The sequence below is a fragment of the Oncorhynchus mykiss genome, chromosome 1 (genome assembly GCF_057628025.1).
Source record: "Oncorhynchus mykiss isolate SJ-2025 chromosome 1, ASM5762802v1, whole genome shotgun sequence".
NCBI classification, from domain to species: domain Eukaryota; kingdom Metazoa; phylum Chordata; class Actinopteri; order Salmoniformes; family Salmonidae; genus Oncorhynchus; species Oncorhynchus mykiss.
The window spans coordinates 40,784,010-40,797,042 of record NC_143022.1 but is presented as its reverse complement, the minus strand read 5'-3'; the positions used below and the strand labels follow the sequence as shown (position 1 = coordinate 40,797,042).

The 13,033-nt window shown below is 42.6% G+C and overlaps 1 protein-coding gene across 4 annotated transcripts in view; it reads right to left on the bottom strand.

Annotated features, from left to right (window-relative positions):
* Positions 1-13,033, bottom strand: part of LOC110522396 (furin) — a 179,974-nt gene that overhangs the window by 49,327 nt on the left and 117,614 nt on the right. For all 4 annotated transcript variants that reach the window (XM_036977103.2, XM_036977112.2, XM_036977108.2 and 1 more), the window contains exon 6: positions 11,942-12,018. In XM_036977103.2, the coding sequence (XP_036832998.1) occupies positions 11,942-12,018 (77 nt within the window). The remainder of the gene's footprint in view (positions 1-11,941; positions 12,019-13,033) is intronic.

Sequence of the window (13,033 nt, the reverse complement as noted above, 5' to 3'; positions counted from 1 at the left end):
TGTTGCCATAGACTTACTTTAGAAGTGACCATCCAAGAAGGCTTATCTGTGGTCATCACCATAAATCCAGAGAATGCCAGACTTTGATGACAAAGGGGAGTCCAAAAATGTATTGTATGCTGCTGCATAAATGATGTAGTATACCAGGGAGATATGTATACTGTAGCTAAGAAAGTAATACTAAGTGTATGTTGTGTATAAAGCTGTTTGTAGCCCATGTGCCTCACCCTAATAATTTGGTCCTTCTCCCCTCCTAATTTAGCCTACTATTCTGACTTGGTGGTGCACATTTAGCCTATAGCCTGTTTTAGAGATGTGCCATCATTGAATATTGTAAGAGTTTTCATTGTCTGTTTCTATGCCCCCTTTATTTGTCCTACGGTTCTGACTTGGTGTACAGGGAGAATACTGTAAGAACGGCCCATGTTCTGATTTCTGTTGCTGTACATTTCAAAAGTGCTGAACAAATAGTTATATTGACTACATCCGTTTTAGCTCGCTCATTACTGACTTAATCTAAATTACGGATTGCCTCTTATACGCTTGTCATCCCCTTATGCCATAGTTTGTACATCTCAATTGTCAGTAGAAAACACATTTGTTTAAGCAAGTCAACCATATCAGCTTTGTTTTTTAAAATGAACTGTTTCTCTGCCAGACAAGGCTCTACTGATAGCCAGGTGCAGCAGTGGTAAGGTGTTGGGACTGCTGTTGGGACTCTGCTGTTGGGACAGCTTTATCTACGCCCTAACAGTTTGGGGGCACTGTTTGTCACTGTTATAGTACAATTAATGTATTCTTGAGTGTTGTGTAGTGGCTTTGCTGGTATTCATCAAAAACATTAATTTTTTCGCCCCACTAAAATGTGCATGCTAAAATCGTCACTGTATAGGAGTGACTGGAACTCAAGTCAGTTGAGAAAAGGGAGGGATAGGGTCATGCAAAGCAACTGTATTTAAAGAGAGTTCTGAAGGAGATATCTGTTTCACTCAGTCTGAGTGGGGGCACCAGATAATACATTGAATGACGAAGTTTTACAGTGGAGGTTTACAGCCTACAGTGTTTTTCAGTTGCAACATTTTTCTGGCATCCTTCTTCCCTTACATTTGACATTTTAGTAATTTAGCAGATGCACTTATCCTGAGCAACTTACTAACAGGTGTCTGGAGATGCTATCTATCTAATTAGGACAGGTGGTTGCCTCTGTCTTCCATAAACAAGCGCTGTAACATGGAAACATGGCAGTGTAATTTTAAACTGTGTGTTTCCAGTAATTTTACCTTTTTTCTTAAAAAAAATTAAAATTCTCATTGATATGAAAGATAAAAAGGTGCAATATGCAGAAATCACTCCACGATTTCCTGGTTGCTAAAATTCTAATAGTTAATGTGATAAAATAAGCAAGTATAGTGTAGAGCAGGGCTTCCCAAACTCGATCCTGGCCCCCCGTAGGGGGCACGTTTTGGTTTTTGCCCTAGCACTACAAAGCTGATTTAAATAACCAACTCATCATCAAGCTTTGATTACTTTAAATCAGCTGTGTAGTGCTAGGGCAAATACCAAAACGTGCATCCAGGGGGATCTCAGGATCCAGTTAGAGACCACCCTACCACCCTGCTATACACTATACTTGCATGTTTTGAGCGGATCATGCTGTTTAAATTAATCAGCTTCTTGATATGCCACACCTGTCAGGTGGATTATCTTGGCAAAGGAGACATGCTCACTAAGACGTAAACACATTTCTGCACCAAACTTTAGAGAAATAAGCTTTTTGTGCGTATGGAACATTTCTGGGATTTTTTATTTCAGCTCAATGAAACATGGGACCAACACTTTATATGTTGCGTTTATATTTTTGTTCCATGTAGTTATTTCCTGTCGACTTTGCTGAGGCCATATGGTTGTTTTTGTCTGTCTACTTGGCGCTGTTTAGTAGGCCTACTTTGTTGTCCGTATAATTATTCCTTTGCTGACGACGTCTGTCGTTATGTCATGATTCAAGCCCATGCTTGCTTGCTATTATTACTTCTTGCCCAGGCATGTTTACAGAGTGACAGATCATTAGAAAATACAATTACAAATGTAAATGGTGTATTTTGATTGGATATATTTATTTTTAAACAAAATATGGGGCAAGCGAATTAGTCTACCTTCTAATTAGTCTACACATCTAAATATGTGTCTGGAATGAATGCAGGCAGTGGTAGCCTATTCGCCTATTTCATTGATAGTTGCCTAGGACTAAGCAAGTAAATCATGTGTTTTTTTTTTTATCTGTTGGGGTCGTGAGCGAAGGAACATAACCATGTGCTCTGAGATGCACTTATAGCGCAGGATGGACTGGTGAACCTCACAAAATAGATGGCATCATGAGGTAGGAAAATTATGTGGATATATTGAAGCAACATCTCATGACATCAGTCAGGAAATTAAAGCTTGGTCGCAAATGAGTCTTCCAAATGGACAATGACCCCAAGCATACTTCCAAAGTTGTGGCAAAATGGCTTAAGTACAACAAAGTCAAGGTACTGGAGTGGCCATCACAAAGCCCTGACCTCAATCCCATAGAAAATATGTGGGCAGAAATGAAAAAGTGAGTGCGAGCAAGGAGAACTACAAACCGGACTCAGCTACACTAGCTCTGTCAGGAGGAATGGACCAAAATTCACCCAACTTATTGTGGGAAGCTTGTGGAAGGCTACCCAAAACATTTGACCCAAGTTAAACAATTTAAAGGCAATGCTACCAAATACTAATTGAGTGTATGTAAACTTCTGACCCCATGGGAATGTGATGAAAGAAATAAAAGCTGAAATAAATCACTCTCTCTACTATTATTCTGACATTTCACATTCTTAAAATGAAGTGGTGATCCTAACTGACCTAAGACAGGGAATTCTAACTAGGATTAAATGTCAGGAATTGTGAAAAACTGAGGTTAAATGTATTTGGCTAAGGTGTATGTAAAACTCCTACTTAAGTCCTCGACTGCAAGGCTCTACAGAGGGTGGTGCGTATGGCCCAGTGCATCACTGGTGACGAGCTCCCAGCCATTCAGGACATTCATGCCAGGCGATGTCTAAGAAAGGCCCGTAAAATTGCCATAGACTCCCATCACCCATACCATGGACTGTTCTCGCTGCTTCCGTTCGGCAAGCGGTACTGGAGCGTCGGGTTTTTGACCAACATCTCCAATACAGTTTCTTTCCCCAAGCCATAAGAATCCCAAACAGCTAACTGCACTGACTCTATGTTCACCCAGGTCTCTAGCAACACATTCTCACAATCTAACACACACATCCATCACCATGCACACACCCACTTACGCTGCTGCTATATTAATTAGTATTGATTATTATTACCATTAGTATTTATCCTGCTACCAGTCACTTTTTACATGTACATACCTACCCCATTTACTCCGGTACACCTGCACATTGTAATGATGGTACTGGCACTGACCTGTTTCCAGCTTGCGCGTGTTTTTTCCCTTTTCTTCTTTCATATACACTACCGTTCAACTGTTTGGGGTCACTTAGAAATGTCCTTGTTTTTGAAAAAAATAAGCAAATTTTTTGTCTATTTAAATAACATAAAATGTATCGGAAGTACAGTGTAGACATTGTTAATGTTGTAAATGACTATTGTAGCTGGAAACTGAAGATTATTTTATGGAATATCTACATAGGGGTACAGAGGCCCATTATCAGTAACCATCACTCCTGTGTTCCAATGTCATGTTGTGTTAGCTAATCCAAGTTTATCATTTTAAAAGGCTAATTGACCATTAGAACCCCCAGCTATATGCATGCCCCTTTCAAAAAATGTAGAACTAAGAACAGATATAGCCCTTGGTTCACTCGAGACCTGACTGCCTTCGACAAGCACAAAAACATCCTCTGGCGGACTGCACTAGCATTGAATAGTCCCCACGATATGCAACTTTTCAGAGAAGTCAGGAACCAATACACGCAGTCAGTTAGGAAAGCAAAGGCTAACTTTTTCAAACAGAAATTTGCATCCTGTAGCTCCAACTCCAAAAAGTTTTGGGACATTGTAAAGTCCATGGAGTATAAGAACACCTTCTCCTAGCTGCCCATTGTACTGAGGCTAGGAAACACTGTCACCACCGATAAATCCATGATAATCGAGAATTTCAATAAGCATTTCTCTACGGCTGGCCATGCTTTCCTCCTGGCTACCCCAACCCCGGCCAACAGCTCCGCACCACCCACAGCTACTTACCCAAGCCTCCCCAGCTTCTCCTTCACCCAAATCCAGATAGCAGATGTTCTGAAAGAGATGCAAAACCTGGACCCGTACAAATCAGCTGGGCTAGACAATCTGTACCCTCTCTTTCTAAAATGATCCGCCTCCATTGTTCAACCTCTCTCTCGTATCGTCTGAGATTCCTAAAGATTAGAAAGCTGCCGCGGTCATCGCCCTCTTCACAGGGGGTGACACTCTAGACCCAAACTGTTACAGACCTATATACATCCTGCCCTGCCTTTCTAAAGTCTGCGAAAGCCAAGTAAACAAAACAGATCACTGATCATTTCGAATCCCACCGCACCTTCTCCACTGTGCAATCCGGTTTCCGAGCTGGTCACGGGTGCACCTCAGCCACGCTCAAGGTATTAAACGATATCATAACCGCCATCGATAAAAGACAGTACTGTGCAGCCGTCTTCATTGACCTGGCCAAGGCTTTCGACTCTGTCAATCACCGTATTCTTAACGGCAGACTCAACAGCCTTGGTTTCTCAAATGACTGCCTCGACTGGTTCACCAACTACTTCTCAGATAGAGTTCAGTGTGTCAAATCAGAGGGCCTGTTGTCCGGATTGCTGGCAGTCTCTATGGGGGTACCACAGGGTTCAATTCTCGGGCCGACTCTTTTGTCTGTATATATCAACGATGTCGCTCTTGCTGAGGGTGATTCCTTGATCCACCTCTACGCAGACGACAGCATTCTGTATACATCTGGCCCTTCTTTGGACACTGTGTTAACAAACCTCCAAACGAGTTTCAATGCCATACAACACTCCTTCCGTGGCCTCCAACTGCTCTTGAAGTTACATCTCCCTCACTAACTTTAAGCATCAGCTATCTGAGCAGCTTACCAATCGCTGCAGCTGTACACAGCCAATCTGTAAATAGCCCATCCAATTACCTACCTCATCCCCATATTGTATTTATTTACTTTTTTGCTCTTTTGCACACCAGTATTTCTACTTGCACATCAATATGCACATCTATCACTCCAGTGTTAATTTGCTAAATTTTAATTACTTCGCTATTATGGCCTATTTATTGCCTTACCTCCTGTGCCATTTGCACAAACTGTATATAGATTTTTTCTATTGTGTTATTGACTGGACGTTTGTTTATTCCATGTGTAACTCTGTGTTTGTGTCGCACTGCTTTGCTTTATCTTGGCCAGGTCGCAGTTGTAAATGAGAACTTGTTCTCAACTAGCCTAGCTGGTTAAAATAAAGGTGAAATAAAATAAAAAAATATATATATTTTTTTTACAACAATAACAATGTCTACACTGTATTTCTGATCAATTTGATGTTATATATTACATTTACAAAAAATGTATTTCTTTCAAAAACATGAACATTTTTAAGTGACCCCAAACTTTTGAACGGTAGTGTATATAAATATATTTTTTACCTATATTATTACTTTATTATTTCCTACAAATTATTTCCTCTCACCTAGATATTGAATTGTTGGGAAAAAGCTTAGTAAGTAAACATTTTACTGAACTGTTTTACACCTGCTGTATGCTGTGCACCCGACAAATAAACTAAACCTGGGATTACTAGAATCTCAGGCTCTTCTCACCCTCTCCAATCTCCAATCCACAGTATTGACAGCACTATAATAGAGGAGAGGAGGAGAGAAAGCACAGAGGACAAACATTCTGATGATGGAGCACAAAATAATTACCTGCTTGAGTGAGCCTCACCTGGCTTGAAACCCTTTCAACAGTACCTGCCAGTCTTGCCAACTTGCAGTACAAAGCAGCTACCCAGAACAACTACTAAATGGATGCAAATTCAAAACTCAACCTTGCATGTCACCAATACAAATGAACCAGCCTTGGCAGGGGAAGGGGACGTAAGCTTCTGACTTAAGTCTCCTGTTCCCTTTTCTCCCCATGAAAATATTCATATAATCCCATTGTGGGGAGGCGGAGAGCATTACTCAGCATCTGGCCGCACGCCTCTATGGGGATTTACTGTACTCATCTGCTATAATTTCTTCTCAGGTCACTCCAAACACACAGTGCTCAGAGCTATTGACAGACACACTTGCTTCTCATTTCATGGTCAGATATTGATTCCGTCCTGGATAATTACCTTGACAGCAACAGCCGAACTCTGTGTGTAGTGTACTGTGTCTGTACTGTGTGTGTAGTGTACTGTGTCTGTACTGTGTGTGTAGTGTACTGTGTCTGTACTGTGTGTGCATGTGCTTGCTTAGGTACCATGTGTATACAGTGCCGTGATAAAGTATTTGCCGTGTTTCAGATTGTCTCAATTTTTGCATATTTCTGACACTGGATATTATGAGATATTTAACCAAACCCAATAAGGGAACCTGAATGAATAAATAACAAAATGTTGACACTTATTTCATTTATTTAATTAACTAAGTTATGCAACACCTAATGACCCTGTATGAAAAAGTAATTGCCCCTTTACACTCAATAACTGGTGGTGCAATGACTGCAACCAAACACTTCTTGTAGTTGTTGATCAGTCTTTGCTATGTCTGGCAAAAACCAAACACTGCATACCAACGGTCAAGCATGGTGGTGGTAGTGTGATGGTTTGGGGATGATTTGCTGCCTCAGGACACGGACGACTTGCCATCATTGAAGGAACCATGAATTCTGCTCTGTATCAGATAATTCTGAAGGGGAATGTCAGGCCATCCATCTGTGAGCTGAAGAGCAGATGGAACATGCAGAAAGACAATGATCCAAAACACACAAGCAAGTCCAGAATGGCTCAAAAGCAACACAATTTTTTTTTGATTATACATTTATTTAACTAGGCAAGTCAGTTAAAAACAAATTGTTATAAACAATGACGGCCTACCCCGGCCAAACCAGGACAACGCTGGGACAATTGTGCGCCGCCCTATGGGACTCCCAATCACGGCCGGGTGTGATACAGTCTGGATCCGAACCAGGGTGACACGTCTTGCACTGAGATGCAGTGCTAGACCACTGCGCCACTCGGGAGCATGGCCTATAGAAATGGCCTATAGTCAAAGTCCAGACCTAAACCCGATTGAGATGTTGTGGCAGGACCTGAAATGATGAATTCATGCTTGACAAACCACCAATGTAGCTGAGTTAAAGCAATTCTGCATGGAAGAGAGGGCCAAAATTCCTCCACAGGGATGTGAGAGACTGTTCAACAACTACAGGAAGCGTTTGGTTGCAGTCATCGCAGCTAAAGGTATAATTACTTTTTCACACGATGGCATTGGGTGTTGCATAACTTTGTTTATGAAATAAATGAAAAAAGTATCAATATGTTGTGTTATTTGTTCACTCGGGTTCCCTTAATCTAATATTATGTTCTGGTTGAAGATCTGATAGCATTCAGTGTCCAAAATATGAAAAAACAGAAAATCAGAAAGGGGGCTAATCATTTTTCAGGGCACTGTCTGTGTGCGTTTTCTGAAGTTCTGTGCAGCAGCAGCGGATCTGGAAAGGAGAAGCTTAACCAACCAAGGAGTAGCCCTGTGTTCCCTAGTCAGCAGAACTGAGTGGAACCTGCCTCAAACAGACAGGGGGGCAGGGGTGGATTAAGCAGAGCTACTCTAGTACTACTCCAGGCAACGATGGAAACAAGGTCCCTGGTTAAAGTGAAAGCCTTGGGCCTTGACTATGCAAACCAATTGCTTTTCTCCCAGTGGGGAAAAGAGAGAGGGAATCTCTTCTGTAGAGACAGAATAAAACAGTGGACTTAAATGCTTTCGGTAATGCCAATCAATTGTTAAATCACTTCAATATGTACAGTAAATACAGGACAACTCACACCAATATGTACAGTAAAGAGGCAGCTTAAAGGAAGACGGGCTTCTTGTTCAAGGGAAGGGAAAACATTTGGTGATACAACATGCAAAGCCATTTTCAGTTCACTGGTAGAAATGCATTGAATCTCTTCAGTATTTACAGTAGAGGCAGAGGCAGCTCAAATAATGTAAATATGGGGAAGTATAAACCATGCTGTGCTGTGGAGAGATTTTAGTTCTATCTCAAATATGTTTCGACAGTGTTATGAAAGACTAATTTATCATGTTTCCTGACATACTGCAAGATCCTGTTAAGCTTTGAAAAAAAATTAATGAGAAAAACAAACAAAAAGACTGTGGGCCTTCAGAGTGGCGCAGCTGTCTAAGGCATTGCAGTGCTGAGGCACCACTACAGCATTGGGTTCGATCCCAGGCTGTCACAGCCGGGTGTGCCCGGGAACCCAAAAGGGCAGCACACAATTGGCCCAGCGCTGTCCGGGTTAGGGGAGGGTTTGGCCAGGGGGGGGTTTCCCCCTTTTCTAATCTCATCCACGGGAGATGGGGCCATGGCAGAAGACACAGCCAAACGCTGGGGTCACGGTGAGGGAGTGAGAGGGGCTGAGGAGGAGGCGCTTTGGAAACCCCCTTTTACTTTTGGACCAGCGCTTTTTTACTTCAATCACCAAAAAGCCGGGAGAGAGGAGGTGGTATCAGCCAGGGGCAAATAAACTACTGCACTAGCTACAAACAAAGTTGCTCAGGCTCTGAGGTGGTGGTGGAAGTGGTGGTGTTGACCCTTTTTGCACTAACCCTTCACATACAGTGGGGCAAAAAAGTATTTAGTCAGCCACCAATTGTGCATGTTCTCCCACTTAAAAAGATGAGAGAGGCCTGTAATTTTCATCATATGTACACTTCAACTATGACAAACAAAATGAGAAAAAAAATCCAGAAAATCACATTGTAGGATTTTTAATGAATTTATTTGCAAATTATGGTGGAAAATAAGTATTTGGTCAATAACAAAAGTTTATCTCAATACTTTGTTATATACCCTTTGTTGGCAATGACAGAGGTCAAACGTTTTCTGTAAGTCTTCACAAGGTTTTCACACACTGTTGCTGGTATTTTGGCCCATTCCTCCATGCAGATCTTCTCTAGAGCAGTGATGTTTTGGGGCTGTTGCTGGGCAACACGGACTTTCAACTCCCTCCAAAGATTTTCTATGGGGTTGAGATCTGGAGACTGGCTAGGCCATTCCAGGACCTTGAAATGCTTCTTACGAAGCCACTCCTTTGTTGCCCGGGCGGTGTGTTTGGGATCATTGTCATGCTGAAAGACCCAGCCACGTTTCATCTTCAATGCCCTTGCTGATGGAAGGAGGTTTTCACTCAGAATCTCACGGCCGCATTCATTCTTTCCTTTACACGGATCAGTCGTCCTGGTCCCTTTGCAGAAAAACAGCCCCAAAGCATGATGTTTCCACCCCCATGCTTCACAGTAGGTATGGTGTTCTTTGGATGCAACTCAGCATTCTTTGTCCTCCAAACACGACGAGTTGAGTTTTTACCAAAAAGTTATATTTTGGTTTCATCTGACCATATGACATTCTCCCAATCTTCTTCTGGATCATCCAAATGCTCTCTAGCAAACTTCAGACGGGCCTGGACATGTACTGGCTTAAGCAGGGGGACACGTCTGGCACTGCAGGATTTGAGTCCCTGGCGGTGTAGTGTGTTACTGATGGTAGGCTTTGTTACTTTGGTCCCAGCTCTCTGCAGGTCATTCACTAGGTCCCCCCGCGTGGTTCTGGGATTTTTGCTCACCGTTCTTGTGATCATTTTGACCCCATGGGGTGAGATCTTGCGTGGAGCCCCAGATCGAGGGAGATTATCAGTGGTCTTGTATGTCTTCCATTTCCTAATAATTGCTCCCACAGTTGATTTCTTCAAACCAAGCTGCTTACCTATTGCAGATTCAGTCTTCCCAGCCTGGTGCAGGTCTACAATTTTGTTTCTGGTGTTCTTTGACAGCTCTTTGGTCTTGGCCATAGTGGAGTTTGGAGTGTGACTGTTTTAGGTTGTGGACAGGTGTCTTTTATACTGATTACAAGTTCAAACAGGTGCCATTAATACAGGTAACGAGTGGAGGACAGAGGAGCCTCTTAAAGAATAAGTTACATGTCTGTGAGAGCCAGAAATCTTGCTTGTTTGTAAGTGACCAAATACTTATTTTCCACCATAATTTGCAAATAAATTCATTAAAAATCCTGTCTGACTAAATACTTTTTTGCCCCACTGTATGCTGCTAAAGCTGTTTTTTATCTATCCTGTTGCCTAGTCACTTTATCCTTGCCTAAATGTACATATCTACAGAGCATTCGGAAAATATTCAGACCCATTGACTTTTTCCACATTTTGTTACGTTACAGCCTTATTAAATTTTTTTTATTTTTAAGTATTAGTCAATCTACACACAATACCCCATAATGATAAAGCTAACCCATGTAAAAAAAATAAATAAACCTTAAATCAAATCGAAGTTTGTTTGTCACGTGCGCCGAATACAACAGGTGTAGGTAGACCTTACAGTGAAAGGCTTACTTACAGGCTCTAACCAATAGTGAAAAAAGGTATTAGGTGAACAATAGGTAAGTAAAGAAATAAAAACAACAATAAAAAGACAGTGAAAAATAACAGCAGCGAGGCTATTACAGTAATGAGGCTATATACAGGCACCAGTTAGTCGGGCTGATTGAGGTAGCATGTACATGTAGATATGGTTAAAGTGACTATGCATATCTAATGAACAGAGAGTAGCAGTAACGTAAAAGAGGGGTTGGCGGGTGGTGGGGCACAATGCAGACCCTTTACGCAGTACTTCGTTGAAGCACTTTTGGCAGCGATAACAGCCTTGAGTCTTCTTGGGTATGACGCTACAAGCTTGGCACACCTGTATTTGGGGAGTTTCACCCGTTCTTCTCTGCAAATCCCTCAAGCTCTGTCAGGTTTGATGGAGAGTGTTGCTGCACAGCTATTTTCAGGTCTCTCCAGAGATGTTCGATCGGGTTCAAGTCCGGGCTCTGGCTGGGCCAAGGACATTCAGAGACGTGTCCCGAAGGCACTCCTGTATTGTCTTGGCTGTGTGCTTAGGGTCGTTGTCCTGTTGGAAGGTGAACCTTTGCCCCAGTCTGAGGTCCTGAATGCTCTGGAGCAGGTTTTCATCAAGGATCTCTCTGTACTTTGCTCCATTCATCTTTGCCTCTATTCTAATTAGTCTCCCAGTCTCTGCCGGTGAAAAACATACTCACAGCATGATGCTGCCACCACCATGCTTCACCGTAGGGACGGTATTGGCCAGGTGATGAGCTGGGCCTGGTTTCCTCCAAATGTGACGCTTGGCATTCAGGCAAAAGAGTTCAATCTTTCATCAGACCAAAGAATCTTGTTTGTAATGGTCTGAGAGTCCTGTAGGCGCCTTTTGGCAAACTCCAAGTGGGCTGTCATGCACAATTTACTGAGGTGTGGCTTCCGTCTGGCCACTCTACCATTGTGTTCTTGGGTACCTTCAATGCAGTGCATACTGGTATTTCATATGATTAAATCACCAGTCAACAATCCCCTCAAGTTATTAATGGATGACACTGTGTCAGAGAAGCAGTGTTGTTTGACTGCTGTAGGCTGTTGCTGTTTGTAAATGAGAGCAGACAGACTGAAAGACAAGTGCTTGCTTGAGGGCCTTTTCTGAAAGAAACAGCGTTACATGATGCAGTGAACCTGCAAAATAAGCTTGCACAATCTAACAAACTTTTGACATAGCTCATTTGGCTGTATGTACTGTATGTATGGTCCAGTTTAGTAGTGTGGGACAGAGCAGGGAAATCCCATTACAGTACCTGTTCTCGTTGCGCTGTGTGTAGCGTGGCTGGGGATCAGAGTCTCCATCATTAACATCATAGCTGGCATCAGGGTCCTGGGAACAGAGATGGAAACAGGTTTCTGAGATGTGAGACTGGGGCTATGGCTGAAGAGCATCCTTTCCTTTCATGTTAAGGAAGTAAGGATATGGTAATAGTGAGAGTGACCACTCTCAGGATGCATCTCAATAGCCTTAAAGGCTCTGCATCGTCAATCCGACGTCTGCATTGGCAGTACACCATTTATTGCAATGCGGCCTCCGCAGAAGTCAGAGCCGACCGTGAGTTTCTGTTTTTTACAGAACCTCCCGCCCCCACCTACCATCAACCAATCATGTCAATGCGGAGCTATACAGAGCCCTCCGCATTGTTCCAACATTTGAGAAGCACACGGTCATGCGGTACGAAGCTCGATTTGGCCACTGCATATGTCTCCGAAGGCTCCGTAATTGCGTAACACCCCCCATACGAAGCCTCCGACCACATTGTCAGATCAAGCATAAATTGGATTTTAAGAGTCTCTTTTCCTCCATCTGTTGCTGCACTCAAACGAAAGCAATTCCTGGAAATTAATTTGAGGTAGGTATTAGGGATGTGCATCTTTCCCTTTCAAGACGATTTGATTTGTATCTAGACACATGGGCTCCGATACAGGAACGATATGTTTTAATTGTAAATTATTCAGTGCGATTTGATTTTATTAGAGAACGAATCGATGCGACTTGGTTCCATGCGGGTCGATACACTAACATTTGTTGCATAAATAAAATGAAAATCTGCTGCTGATGGAGCTCATGTGCTGTGAGCTGTGCCTCTGAGTTGGATCTATCTGAGCTGACTTCTGTGTGTGTGTGTGTGTGTGTGTGTGTGTGTGTGTGTGTGTGTGTGTGTGTGTGTGTGTGTGTGTGTGTGTGTGTGTGTGTGTGTGTGTGTGTGTAAATTATGCATGTCAAGGTGAGCCAGCCATTAGGGAGACTAGGCATCTACCACCCCACTACCACTATCAGATTTGGGCGGGCAATGTGGCCTATGTTTTTTGTCACTCCACTTTGGTTCTGAAATCACCATCAC